At 37.4% G+C, this 14,885-nt stretch overlaps 1 protein-coding gene across 3 annotated transcripts in view; it reads left to right on the top strand.

Moving 5' to 3' along the window:
* Cep128 (centrosomal protein 128) overlaps positions 1 to 14,885 on the top strand; it is a 319,467-nt gene that overhangs the window by 243,714 nt on the left and 60,868 nt on the right. For all 3 annotated transcript variants that reach the window (XM_051196144.1, XM_051196145.1, XM_051196146.1), the window contains one exon: positions 13,544 to 13,567. In XM_051196144.1, coding sequence (XP_051052101.1) covers positions 13,544 to 13,567 — 24 coding nt within the window. The remainder of the gene's footprint in view (positions 1 to 13,543; positions 13,568 to 14,885) is intronic.

The following is a 14,885-nucleotide window of genomic DNA, read 5'->3' as shown; positions in this document are numbered from 1 at the left end:
TCAAGGAAGTATCTTAATGGTTTTCCATGACTTTAAAACTACTTGACATCAAGTTTTCACAAATACAGTGAATGAGGACAATGATAGATATATTTGGCTACTAACAGGCAAGCAAGATTACAGCTCTTGGTTCAAGATGCTGAACAATCCAGAAACCTCAAACACTTCTAGGAAGGAGAAAGTATCATTTTTCTTTTTTCAATTCTGCACCTTCTCTTTGTGCTTATTCATCATGTTTTAAATAAACAGACTGAAGAAAGTTGTTATTCAAACCCTCCTCCAGCTTCTTCAATTTCAGTCTGAAACCAAGTTCAAAATATTCTGGCAAAAATTAAAGGCACCATTCAAACATTTCCATAAATTTTAAATTGTGTAAAAAGTGATAAAACTAAATCGAGCTAGAAAAATGGCTAATAAGCATTTCCTCATATCATAATCCATGGTTGTTTTCAGATGTTAAAATGTGCTGTTATGCACTCTTGTTTTCCAGAGTGTGTTTCTGGATTTAATGCCTTCAGAGAGTGTGAGGGCATTAGTGTATCAGTAAATGACATGCAATGTCTTTAATATCTCAATATTCGTTCTGGAAAGGAGGTAGAAAACACTGCCTACACACCATCTTCTACCTTTATTACCCATTGCAGTTGAATAGACATCAGTTTTAGGAGATATTCAATAGAGTTGCCACGAACACAGGCAAAGTTGGTGAATTTGGGCTCTCCAGTAGTGAAGAACTTGCTGCAGTCTACATTTCAAAGAACTAGGGTGCCAGCACAATGGTAGTGTCATGTAACTGCACAGTGTCTAGGCTAATTCAGTTTAGAATTGTGCCCTTTTCATTCTGCTGTTCCCCCCAGTGAGTTTGAACCCATATGTCAGTGTTTGCCTGATAGTGGAACCGACTCAAGAACACATACAGCAAAAATTCATTCCTTTTTATTATGTAGTGAAATAAGTATAAATAGATGTACAAATAACAGTTTTTATTTGAACATTAAAGTTTATTGTGATGTAGTATGTGGGTTTTTTTCCCACTGTCATCTGATAGCTATTAAAGATGGGGTTCAGGAGTGCTCTTCTACCTTTGGGACTCTAAAGGAGGAGGTGTCAAGAGTTTTCCAGTGGATCTCTAAAGCTGCATACAATATAACATGATAACTGGAAAGTATTTATTACTTGTTTGCTCAGAAAACCTCATTGTCAGTATGTTTCTGCCAATGGCCTCCTTTCCCAGGCCATTAAGAAGCAGATTTGCCAACTTGTTTTTGTTTTTTTTCCCCCAAGAATGGGTGGAATGGGATTTGGGAGACTGAGACAGGAGGGTTAAGAGTTTGAGTCCAGCCTGGCATACATACCAAGTTTCTGTCTCAATGAAGAGGAAACTGAGAGAGAGAACAGAGAAAGACAGAGAGAATATGTATTATAGTAATAGATTTCAGTAGACTTGTATTACAGTCTAAGCTCCATCATAAGCATGATAAGAAATCCAACACTGATGTTTTTATTCTGTTTTTTTTATTTTAAATAAAATTAATTGTAATCTGTTCTTGGGAATTTGGAGAAATATTATAATTAAGAACATATGTTAAAAGTATTTAATACAATTCTTGGTACCTAAACTTGAAAAGCCAGTGTTACATTTGATGTAAGCAACTGAAAGAGATGTTTTGGTAGACAGCACAGAGAACTCAATATGTCCTTAGAATTAAGCAAAGTCTTTCTTCTCTCTGGATCTTTGCATTGCTATTCACTGTAATTTACTTTTTCTGGGATCTTTCAATGACTTTCTCATTTCCATCCTTTAAGCATCTCCTCAAATTGTGCCTCTCCTAAGGGCTGTCTCTATGCACAGTAAACCTCCACCCATACATACCCCAGGCCCAACCCCTAGACACCTTTATTTGTATCTTTGCTCTCTCCTTTAAAATGTGAGCTCCACCAAAAAGCCAGAATTATCCATCTCAATACATGTGAATGAATTCAGTACATAAATTAGTGGAAACAAAGGAGGGGGGAAGAAAAGAAACAGGGCAATGGAAGGAAATGAAAAACAAAAATTATAAAAGAAATAAACAATGGCCCTAGTGTTATGGTAGAAACTTCACCCCAGCCCCTGGCATCCATACTCACAGAGTCTGGGATGTTAAGGATGGAGGTTTCACCCAAACCCTCCTCCCCCATCTCCCTCCAATCCCTGCTCCATCTCAGAAAGCCCACCAAATGATGACCCCTTCCCCAGAGAACAGATGTGTGGTTTTTCCTGTTTCCCTTTTCTATTTCTTCTCTGGGGGCACTAGAAAGCCATCTGAGAGCATTGTATCCATTAAATGAGGGCCTTTTCTAATTTGGTTTGATTTTTATCTGATTTGGATTGTCTCATTGGTGGAGAGGCTTATCAGGGTGTAGAAACTTTTCACCAAGGAATAGTTTGTAGTCTGAGCATTGATATTTATGCATCACCAACTTGCAAAGAGTGTTTTACAGTTGGATAAAAATACTATGACCTTCTTTCTCTTCTCCTTTCCCTTCTCTCCACTTCTCTTTCTACCTCTCTCTCTCTCTCTCTCTCTCTCTCTCTCTCTCTGTGTGTGTGTGTGTGTGTGAGAAAGAGAGAGAGAGAGAGAGAGAGAGAGAGAGAGAGAGAGAGAGAGAGAGACCTTATCTTTCCTAGGAACCCACAGTGACCTTTGTCAAGCAGAAAGTAATTATTACCAGGCACCAATATCTTTCCATATTCACTACACTTTGTTAAAAGATCTAAATTCCAAATACTTTCAGTTGTGCTTGTCTTATGCTCAGGCTATGCATTGTGTCATGGTAAATGTCATAGACAAGGATAAGTAATCACCAGACTGTGTTCCAATAAAACTGTCTTTAAAGACACTGGAATTTTGATTTCATGCAATTTCATATAGTATTATTCTGCTTTGGTTTTGTTCAACCAAATAAAATATAAAGACCATTTCAGTGCATGGTCCTGTGAAAACAGGTAGCTGACTGAATCTGGCCAACTCTCCTGACTCCTGGACTAGCTTCATGGTAATCTAGTGGAAAAGAAAAAAAATGCTTGCCATTTGGAAGATGAACTGGCAAAGGGAAATAGGAAATAAATCTTTCACTTCTACAAAGGATAACATTTCTGTTGGTAGAATTTAGGGTAATTTGGCAGATGGAAGGAAAGTTTAATGTCATATGATCAGACCTTCCTGGTGTACAATCACTCAGCATCCTGGATGTTCTGTTATCCATGGTAAATTTGAGAGTCTGAGTAGCCTGCATGGTAATGAGATCGCCCACAGGTGGTTACTGAAAAGCCATAATTCTACTTATCCCTTTTCTTCTTAGACCTGGGAAATGAGTAGCCCTTTCTTCCAGTACACTTTTGTGGAATCAAGACTTGGGCACATTACACTAACTCCCTGTGTTCTTTATCACCCTGGAGGGGACAATGTTTGAAATTTCAAGTGATGATTTCTCGAGACTATGTGATTTTAAGTTGAATAAGGACTTATCTGGGGAAGCATTTCAAAACATTGCATGATAACATTTTCTCTAAATGTAGAAATTTAAAAATTAGTTGAAAATTATGGTCTGTATTCATGTTATTTTTATAGCTATGCTATTTTGAGCATCCCAATAACTAAGATAAGAGAGCTTTCCAACTCTTTGATAACTCACATCTCTCTTAAACAGCCGAATCTGCTATTTAAACTTCCGCCTTGGGAAGAAGCTAGTCAGTCTGCAGTGAAAACTCAGAATGCAGCTCAATTTGAAGATAAAGCAGTTAAGTATGTCATAGATAGGAATATTTAGGATATTTACATTGAATAGCCAAAAAATGCATCTGCTTTATTTTAGGACATACAGGATCTTCCAGCCTTCAGGTATGCTTCCCATGGGGACATGTAAACAAATCATTCACTTGTGTTTTAACTCTATATCACTAGATATAAAGAATAGCTTCCTATTGGTTGCCTAAGGGCAGGGAATCTGAGGTTAATCTTGCATTCTTTAACTACCTTTCTTTTATATCTGTCTCTGTGTATTAGGAAATACCAATTAATAATAGTGCTTTAATTAAAGGCAAACCTGTTAGGAAGGAAAAAAAAAAAAGGTAATATAACATAAAGTCAGCCAAATAGATTGTTGCAAAACTTCCAGTTCAAGTTTCCATTTCCTCAGCTACAGCCCCCTGTCACGTAACACCGAGAAGTAGCCAGCTAGACACACAAACACTCAGGAGGAATGTGGGAACCAAAGGTGTGAAGTTGTCTGATGAGTTTCTTGCAGAGGGTTGAGTAAATTACTCTGTGTAAATTAAGATGTGGGTTATTGGAATTGCACAGAGATGAGCCATTTGCTCACCAAGTGGACTGGGTGGTTGTGCCATTTAAATTCAGCTGTGTGACACACAGGACAGGTAAGGATAAGGCTACAAATTCAGTCCTCTGGAGGAAGGTACTTGGGCCAAAGGGTCCTATCCTTATACAGGTTTTCTTGTGATAATTTTCTCCCAAGAAGCCCAAATTTGTGCCCCTGAGGGAAATAAAGGAGATGTGCTACTTAGGGCTTTCCTTTGGCCAGCTACTTCTGGAGGCCATTAGGTACATATCCTATTCTACCTGAAAAAGCAAGTCCACCCTATATTTCCTACACATTCTCCATGACATGTCCTTGTTCATAAGCCATGGCATAATCAACCATGCAGTATGACCTGCTCAGGCTTCGGGGCAGTTTTGCAAATGTGTGACTAACCTCACATCTGGAGACCCATACTCTAATTTGTAAAGTGTAAATCTTTGAAAAAATTATAATGTATTAATTTCTGAGTCTCTGGCTTTCTTCTTCTACTCCCCAACTGCTGTTCTTACATATCTCTCTGGGGATAGTCAATATTAGAAATCTTATCAGCTGTCATTTACACTGCCCCAAACACCACCATAGGCTATATTTTATCTACAGATAATTTTCACTTGGGCTGTATCCCAGATGCCACACAATGAACAAAATGTCTTTGTTTCCCACTAGTAGGCATTTCAGTGTGGAATTGAGAGCTCCCAGGAGAACAATAATTCCATCTTCCACCTTCATTTTATTTCTTTAAGATACATTTTATAGACATATACCTAATATACCCCATTACATTGTATTTTATAAGAGCAATCTTGAAATAATCCTTGATTTAAAAAGTCTCTGCTTCTTGTTTTTGAAATAGTGAATAAACCCAATTTTAGTACCAATTTAATGAAATTACCTGCAAGTATTTCTATCATTTTGAGGTAACCCCCCACTCCTTTCTGGCTGTACTTTTCAGTCTGAATTCTAGAGACAGATCTACAAAGCTTCATTCACCCACCCCATCCACAAACCATTAGTCAGGCCTTTCTGCATTTCCCTCAACAGTAGTTAAAAAATTGCATCCCATCCTTGTGAGACTCTCCTAACAGCCATCTGATTTGTCATGATCAGTAATAACCTGGTAATAAGCAAAAACACAAACTTAAGTGCTAATCTGAAGGCAAAGCAGAACAAGGCCCAGAAGCCAGCTGTAGGCTCATAGGCATCACAGGCAACAGTAATACCCTACCTGAGAGAACGGATTGGAAAAGGGGAGAGACACTTTGAATCTACTTTTAAATCCTGTAATTGGCTCTGCATCTCAGACACTTTCCACACCAGGCCAGATGACAAGGAGTATCATTAGACACTATGTCTAGGGCATGACTTGACATGCCACTTTATACTTGCTTCTTTTGGTAAGTTTTTGGCCATTTAGTGACACCATTTTAAGATAACCTTCACTTGTATTGTTTTCATTTCTTTCATTAGTTCTGATTTGTCATTTTGGACCCCAAAGTAGGTTAGTTTGGAGAAAAGCACATAAGTAGCTAATGAAATGTACTCATAGTATCTGGTGTGATGAGGAAACATTAAGTGCTTAGTATCTCTTGATGGGTAAATTGAACATTGGATGATTGGTACACCAGTGTAAACTTCTCTAATACCATCCATCCTCAAGAGAGTCTAGGGTAACTTGGTTTGACTATTGAAAGAGAACATGCAATTTCATATATAGGTCATAATTGCATGTATTTAGTATATTCAGAACCAATTTATACTATATTCTACTATTTTTGATGTTGCTGTGAGATTGTGTTATTTTTGATATTTTTTAGATTTAAATTTGAAACAAGCTTGTTTTACATATCAATCCCAGTTCCTGTAGCCTCCCATTGTCTCCTTGTCCCCCCCCCCAGCAACCCCCATCCCATCCCCTTTTTGCTACCTAGGGAGGGCGAGGCCTTCAATAGAGAGTCTTCAAAGTCTGTCATATCATTTGGAGCAGGGCCTAGGCCCTCACCCATGTGTCTAGGCTGAGGGAGTACCCTCTCTGTGGAATGGGCTTCCAAAGTCCATTCATACACTAGGGATAAATACTGATCCACTACCAGAGGCCCCATAGACTGCCCAGGCCTCCTAACTAACACCCACATTCAGGGGGTCTGGGTCAGTCCTATGCTGGTTTCCCAGCTATCAGCCTGGGATCTATGAGCTCCCCATGTTCAGATCAGCAGTTTCTGTGGGTTTCTCCAGCCTGGTCTTAACTCCTTTGCTCATCACTCCTCCCTCTCTGCAACTGGATTCCAGGAATTCGGCTCAGTGTTTAGCTGTGGGTGTCTGCTTCTGCCTCCATCAGCTACTAGATGAAGGCTCTAGAATGGCATATAGGGTAGTCATCAATCTCATTATCAGGGAAGGGTACTTAAGGTAGCTTCTCACTATTGCTTAGATTGTTAGTTGGGGTCATCCTTGTAGATCTCCAGATATTTCCCTGGTGCCAAATTTCTCTTAAAGCCTATAATGGCTCTCTCTACTATGGTATCTCTTTTCTTGGTCTCCTATATTCTTTCCCTGAGTCAATCTTCCTGCTCCCTTGTGCCTACCTCCTTCCTCCTCTTCCTCCCAATTCCCTCTCCCCTCCCACCATGCTCCAAATTTGCTTGGGAGATCTTGTCCCTTTCCCCTTCTCCAGGAGACCATGTAGGTCTCTCTCTGAGGGTCCTCCTTATTTCCTAGCTTTTCTGGCAGTGTGGATGGTTGGCTGGTAATTCTTTGTTGTTTTCCTAAAAACTATACATGCGTGAATACATACCATGTTTATCTTTTTGTGACTGGGTTACCTCACTCAGGATGGTTTTTTCTAGTTCCATCTGTTTACCTGTGAATTTTAAGATTCCATTGTCTTTTCCCCCTGAGTAGTACTCCATTTTGTAAAAGTAACACACTTTCTCCATCTATTCTTCAGTTGAGGGGCATTTAGGTTGCTTCCAGCTTCTGGCTATTATAAATAAATGCTGCTATGAACATATTTGAAAAGATGTCCTTGTATGAATGTGCATCTTTTGCGTATATGCCTAAGAATGGAATTGCTGGATCTTGAGGTAGACTGATTCCCATTTTACTGAGGAATTCCCACACTGATTTCCAAATTGGCTGTATGAGTTTGCACTCTCACCAGTAGTGGAGGAGTGTTCCCATTTCTCCACATCTTCTCTGTCTTTGGTGGTTTTGATTTTAGGGATTCAGGAGTAATATAATATCTCAGAGTTGTTTTGATTTGCATTTCTCTAATGGCTAAGGATGTTGAGTACTTTCTTAAGTGTCTTTCAGTCATTTTAGATTTCTCTGTTGACAATTTGCTATTTAGTTCCATACCCCACTTCAGTTGTATTGTTTGGTGTTTTGGTAACTAGCTTCTTGAGTTCTTCTTATATTTTGAAGATCAGCCCTGTGTCAGATGTGGGGTTGGTGAAGATCTTTTCCCATTCTGTTTGCTTCTGTTTTGTCTTGTTGACTATGTCCTTTGCCTTACAGAAGCTTTTCAATTTCTGGAGGTCCCATATATTAATTGTTGATCTCAGTGTCTATGCTACTGGTATTATGTTCAGGAAGTGGTCTCCTGTACAATTTGTTCAAGGGCACCTCCCATGTTGTCTTCTAAGATGTTCAATGTGGCTCTATTTATGTTGAGGTCTTTGATCCATGTGGACTTGAGTTTTGTGCATGGTGATAGATATGGATCTACCTGCAGTCTTCTATGAGTCAGCATCCAGTTATGCACCATTTGTTGAAAATGCTTTCTTTTTTCCATTGTATAATTTTAGCTTCTTTTTCTCGGGTGTTCATAGGTGTGTGGGTTAATATCAGGGTTTTCAGTTCTATTCCATTGGTCTACTTTTGTCTATTTTTGTGCCAATACTGAGATGTTTTTCAGGACTATAGCTCTATAATAGAGCTTGAAGTCAGGGATAGTGATGCCTCCAGAAGTTCCTTTATTGTACAGGATTGATTTGGCTATCCTGGGGCTTTTGTTTTTCCATATAAAGTTGAGTATTGTTCTTTCATGGTCTGTGAAGAATTGTGATAGGATTTTGATGGGGATTGCATTGAATCTATAGATTGCTTTTGGCAACATTGCCATTTTTACTATGTTGTTCCTACCTATCCAAGAGCATGGAAGATCTTTCCATTTTCTGGTATCCTCTTTAATTTCTTTCTTTAAAGACTAAAGTTCTTATTTTTTATTTTATTTAATTAATTTATTTATTATTTTACATGTCAATCAAAGTTCTTATTAGATACATCTTTCACATGTTTGGTTAACATTTTCCTAAGATACTTTATGTTGTTTGTGGCTATTGTAAAAGGTGATGTTTCTCTGGTTTCTTTCTCAGCCCCTTTGTTGTCTGTGTATAGTCGGGCTACTGTTTTTCTGGTTTTTTTTTTTTTTTTTTTGGAGTTAATCTTGTATCCTGCTAATTTGTTGAATGTGTTTATCAGCTGTAGGAGTTCCTTGGTAAAGTTTTTTTGGGTCACTTATGTAAACATCTGCAAATAGTGAAAGTTTGACTTCTTCCTTTCTAATTTGTATCTCCTTGATCTCCTTTTGTTTTCTTATTGGTCTAGCTAGAACTTCAAATACAGGATTGAAGAGATATGGAGAGAGTGGACAGCCTTGTCTTGTTCCTGATTTTAGAGGAATTACATAGAGTTTCTCTCCATTTAGTTTGATGTTGACTGTTAGTTTGCTGTATATTGCTTTTATTATGTTTCAGTATGTTCCTCGTATCCCTGATCTTTCCAATACCTTAATCATGAAGGGGTGTTGGATTATGTCAAAGACTTTTTCAGTATCTAGTGAAATAATTGAGATTGTTTTTTAAACCTTTGTTTTATTTAAGTTTTTTTGAAATCCCTCTAGGAATGCTTATCTTGTTGATGATAGTCAATAAAAGATTTGTTCTTCCTTTCTTTGTACTATCTTGACATTTGGGAAAGAATGTGAGGTTATTTCTACTTTTTTAGTTATTAAGCTATGGCTAACCATTAAATGCAACTGTTTACTGGCATTTTGTTCCATACACATATCCTTTGTTAAAGCCATAGCAGGTACAGCATGACTGTCCAGTAGATATAGTTGACATTGGGCTTGATGAAGTGGCTCAGTTGGTAATATTTCTGCTGTGCATGCATAAGGGCCAGATTTCTATCACCACTCACAGAATTGGACATTCCAGTATATCAGTGTACTCAAAGTGATGGGCAGCTGGAGAAAGGAGGAGTTTTCAGGTGTGCTGACTAGTTAATTTAGCCAAATGATTGCAATTCTGTGAGAGATGCTATCTCAAAGACTAATGTAGATTGTGATTGAGGAAGATTCCCAACATTGACTCCTGCTCTCCACGTACACACACATGGTCACATGGGCACATGAGTACATGTATACAGAGAAGACTAGGTGAAGATGAGCACAATGTAGTGGGATTTGGGGTGAAGCTGAGAAGTTACATTCTAGAATAGGCTATTTGCTTTTAGTGGGAAGATGTCCTCACTGTGGGATTTTCTTTTTGAAAACTATATATCCATCATAATCTTTCTATTCCAAAGAAGATTACAAAATTATTTTACTTGTATTATGTTGACTTGGAAAAGACAGGTTCATTTCATGTTTGTATGCCAGGTTATTTTTCTCCTATATTTGTGATACTATTAAAGCCCTTCTCTGAAAATGCTACGTGATTGTGATGTGGCCACTAGAGTTCTTCATCTGCCCTTACCTACAGCACAGTAATTCATAGTATTTTAATCAGTAAGCTTCTAATTCATCTCTTAAGTGTGATTGCTAATTCACTATGTCTAATTGATTGGTTCAGCTGATTGAAGTGAACTGTTAGTGATCTGCCATTCAGATACCAGTGATCCATTTCATGCTCATTTCCAACCTGGCCGACAGTCCTTTCCCATCTGCAGCGATGTTAATGAATTTGCCTTGGTTCATTCCTGAATTCTAATGCACACTCCATTGTGACCACCAGTAAATGAATATTTATGGTTCACAGCAGAGTATTCACCTCGTCCTAAAAAGTTAAAATACATTTGAACAGTATGCATGCTGTAAGCTTCCTCCCAAATATAGCTCTGTCTACATGGCCTGTCAAGCCCAGAATAAATTAGAACACAATGTCTAGCTGCATTATTCTCACTAGATAGTTTATGATGGTCACGTGTGGGAATAGCTGTTAGCCCTGCACATTTAAGCCAGTAACTGTCCAGCTCCATGGGAATCCTGTATACATTAAAACCATTATCTGTTGCCACTGCCGATGTGTCTTAAACTATGTCCTATAATTAAAGAGTGCTAGAAAATTATCTAATCACAAAGGAGTCCTAATGATAACACTGTAGACTTCGTTCTCCCTAAACTTTGTTTCTTTAAAATATTTAAAGGAACTTTTCTCTTTGATTTATTTATTTTTTTTATTTTGTTGTTTAATCTTATACTCCCCTCAGAGATTCATATTTTTGCCTCAGTATTAGTCTTAATTGTTTCTTTCCTCCTCAATCCTAGTGTTAGTTATCCAAAAACATTTCCTAAAGGAGAAGTAGATTTGTTTAATATAATTTATTTATGTACTATTTCTACATTTTATTTTATATGTTTTAAAAGAACTGGAGGTCCTTAGATCTTCTTGGAGCATCTGCCATTGTCTTAAAAGCCTATATGAAATTATGTGTATAAGTGTGTTATATACAATGTTCATTTTCCTTAAAGAATTTATTTTCAACAGACACTCAAGTCTGTGACTGTAAATATCAATAATCCATCACCTAAAATAATTTGGTTACCACAACAATATCTTCATTAGTGTGTAGGTTGTTGTCCCTCTCTGAGCCTTCAACCTTTAACTACCCTTACCATGCTTTTCAGGGTTTAGACTTAAAAATAAGGATTTTAAAGTCTGTTGAGCTTATAGTTGGTGCTTGAAGGTAAAATCTATGGAAACAAAATTGGGCAATTCAAAGAGAAGAAGAAAGAGCAACCCACCACTGAAGATCTTAGTAAGACAATTAGTTGCATTTGTGGCCAGTTATGGTTTTCTACATTCATAAGTTTTTAAATCACCTTAATTAAAAATAAGGAGTTGTTTTGTCTTATTTATATCCTACTTTACAACTATGTTGTTTAGACCATGCTCAATAATGGGTGCAATGACTGGACTCTTATTAGCTGTTCTTGTTATTATTTGACAATTTGAATGAATAAAGTTTATGTTAATAAGAACTTCCTATTTCCTCATTTAAAAAACCCACTTGCAGTTTACTTATTTGTGGGTGGGTGGGTACGCCTGTAAATGTCCAAACATAACACCAAAAGTTGACTCTCATTCTCCCTTGTGTTTCCCAGAGAGCAAACTCAGATTATTTATTGGCATGCACTACCCATAAGCCACCTCACAGGCTACTCCTGGCTCTTCTTATTTCTTTGTTTGCTTTGCATTCATTTTCCATGGCATCCCTGATTCCATTATTACTTAGGAAGAAAGTAGGCTGTAGACAAGTAGGTATTAGTAAGCCACAGTAGACTCAGTGCTCTTTGCCCTTTATGTGTTAAACAGACGGTGTTTGAGTTCATAGTTGTATAGATTAGGCTCATGTTTACAAGTCATACAAATATTTAGATAAAATCCAGACATATAGCATAAATAAGATTATCTTTGGCATAAGTGTGATAAGGATGAAAACAGATGGATAGAATTCAGACATAGCATGAATCAGTATGATATCTGCCATAAGTGTGATAAAAGTCAAAGCAGATGGAAATTGCCCTTCTGTTTTGACATTATATGAATTTGCTTATTTCAAGCCGGTTATATGTGTTTTCTTACAATATAGTAATCTTAAACATTATCAGCCCACAGAGCATGGTATTGGGGAAAGATCAAGTCCATGTAAGGGTTATAGATATTTTCATTCCCTACACAGTGGTTCATATAAAGTGGTTAGGGCTTCTGTCCACTTAGTCTTCTCAGGACAGTTAGGTATTACTGAATGGTGATGTTCAGGTTTGCTGTCAATAAAAGTCTAGTAGCAACAGAGTAGGCATTCATGATAGTGCTCAAACATGGCACTCCATAAGTCCCCATGGAATACTGATTTTTGAAAATTGTGATGGCAAGAAGTCCTACCAAGTATGCCAATAAAATGTAATTAAACAAATACTGTTTCTCAGCAGTCAGCTTTGGATTGCTTTCCATAATATATGGTGTTAATATACTAACTTGTGCCCTCATAGCCAAATGTTTCAGGCTGCTCTACTCAGTTTGTCAGTGTGAAGACTTGGGGTCTACTTATAGGTAAAAGCCCTCGGTTTCTGGTAAGGCAAAAAGAATGAATCTAATTGAAGGAAAATAATCCAGATTCCGTAGATTTCCTTCAAATACTCAAAATGGCAGAAGAACAACACTTAGCCTGACCCCCTGGAAAATATGACATTCCATCTTGCTTTTCAGAATTAGCTTCTCTCAAATCCTGGTTTTAAACCTGGTGAATATGTCCAGTTTCCACCTTTCCCCTCTAGAAAGAGTTGTGATTATGGTTATCGATTTCAAAACTACTTTTTCCTTAATCATTTGGCTTGTTAAGTAATGTTGTTGTCTAGGACTCCTTTAAAACCAGATTTCTATGAACTAGATTCTATAGTTACTGTACAGAGTCGTCGCTATATAGCAGGGCCCTTGGTTACATAGGAATCTTTCTTGTTAGTGTTTGTTTATGACTTTTAACTGTTGAAGTTAAGTCTAAACTTTGCTAGATCACATACTTTGATGTTTACCCAGTGACACTAGTGTCATTTGCATGCCACTGCTACCACCCACATTTATCTACCACTTATATATCCTTAAGGGGATAATTTTAACAGTACAGTAGTGATAGGAGCTATTCCTCTCAGTAACTGGATCTGAATTCATCACATTTTCTATTAAATTAAGCCCTGAGGTCCTATCCATCAGTAGGTGCAATAAGAAAAGGTATTGTGTTTCTTTCCTGTGCATTTTTCTGTTGGTGAGGTCATCTAAGTAAGGAGTTTCCAGCTTTTTATTTGTAAAATAATATTCGCTAATACCAGGTAGACGCAAAAACCTGCAAACGAAGTCATCTTACCACTTTCTTTTAATAATTCTGTGTTCTGCTTCATTTGCAGGGCCGTGTGAATGCATTAGAAGCGGTAAGTGGGGGCCTTTTCCTTTTTGTATCAGAATTACTGCTCTCTAATATGGATTTCAGAGCCCACCAAAGGAAGCAGTTGCAGAAAGTATTTCTAGAACTACCATTAAGATTCAAAGTGGGGAAGGCGCTAAACGGTGTCTAAAAGGTATGTGTATGTAGACTGTAGTGATGAAATCTTTCAAAATGGAAGTGTGAATGTGTGGAAAGTAGTGCAGCTGTCTTGGGGTAGATGTGCCAAGATGTGCTACTCTGGGGGAAACAGGACTAGTATAAATATGACCCAGGCCTTACCTGGTTTTTCGTCATTTCACTGTCACTGCAAAAGTTGGCTGGCAAGCATTTCAAAGTACAAGTTTTTAACGTACGTTTTCAGTTTTCACCATTATCCATAAAGGGATGATAAAACAACCTTACTTGAAGAAATCTAATATTAGGGATTAATTTTTAAGTATGTTTAAGTATATTTAAGTAAAATGATTAACTTTAAAATATAAGAGAGAAACCAACATGTCTATCGTCAAAGTAAATAGGTGAAGGACAGCACTGTGTAACCCACCATGATGTGGTCATCATGAGAGAGACTTATGTTAATTTCAAATGAAAACTCATTCAGGAAACAAACTCCTGTGAACTTAAGCGATGCCTTTCATACCTAAGAAACAGAAGAGCGAGTAAACCCACAACAGGCACTTGTTAGATAAGAGCTATGTTTTGTGATTTGTCATTTGTTTTTCCAGGTTTAGAAAACATGACTGTTTTACTTTGATAAACATTTCTTCACAGTAGCCATGTGACTCAGACAAACAGGGCTGGGTATGTAAGATCAGTGGTCAAGTGCTTGCATGGCATGTGCAAGACCTTGGGCTCAGTCTCCAGCATCACATTAACTAAAGGGAAATTAGAAAAACAGTAGAATAAATTATAGTACTATTTTATGACAAAATATTATGTAGCAATAAAAAGATATAGTTGAAGAAGTAAAGATTGCCATGCTGTTGTGTGTAGAGAAAAGTGTAGCAATGTATGAAACTTTGATGCAAACACTGAATATGCATATTTTTGCATTAAACAGTCATTAAGAAGCTACAGAAAATACTAACAGTATCTTGGGAACAGTGGTGGTTTTTCTTTTGGTAAATTTTTAATGTACAGGAAGGAATAAAAGCTCTTTAAGCATTAAACTAACAAGTAAAGTCTCTATCTTAAGTTTAAGAACTTTTTATAAAGTGACACTGTCCAGACTTGGTTATTTCCTCCTTTGATTTAACTGGGCCTTTCAAAAAGTTCAGTCACCTTCCTCCTTGCCTTTCAGTGTG

This window comes from Phodopus roborovskii, unplaced genomic scaffold (genome assembly GCF_943737965.1).
Source record: "Phodopus roborovskii unplaced genomic scaffold, PHOROB, whole genome shotgun sequence".
Lineage (NCBI taxonomy): Eukaryota > Metazoa > Chordata > Mammalia > Rodentia > Cricetidae > Phodopus > Phodopus roborovskii.
This window is presented reverse-complemented; position numbering and strand designations above follow the sequence as displayed.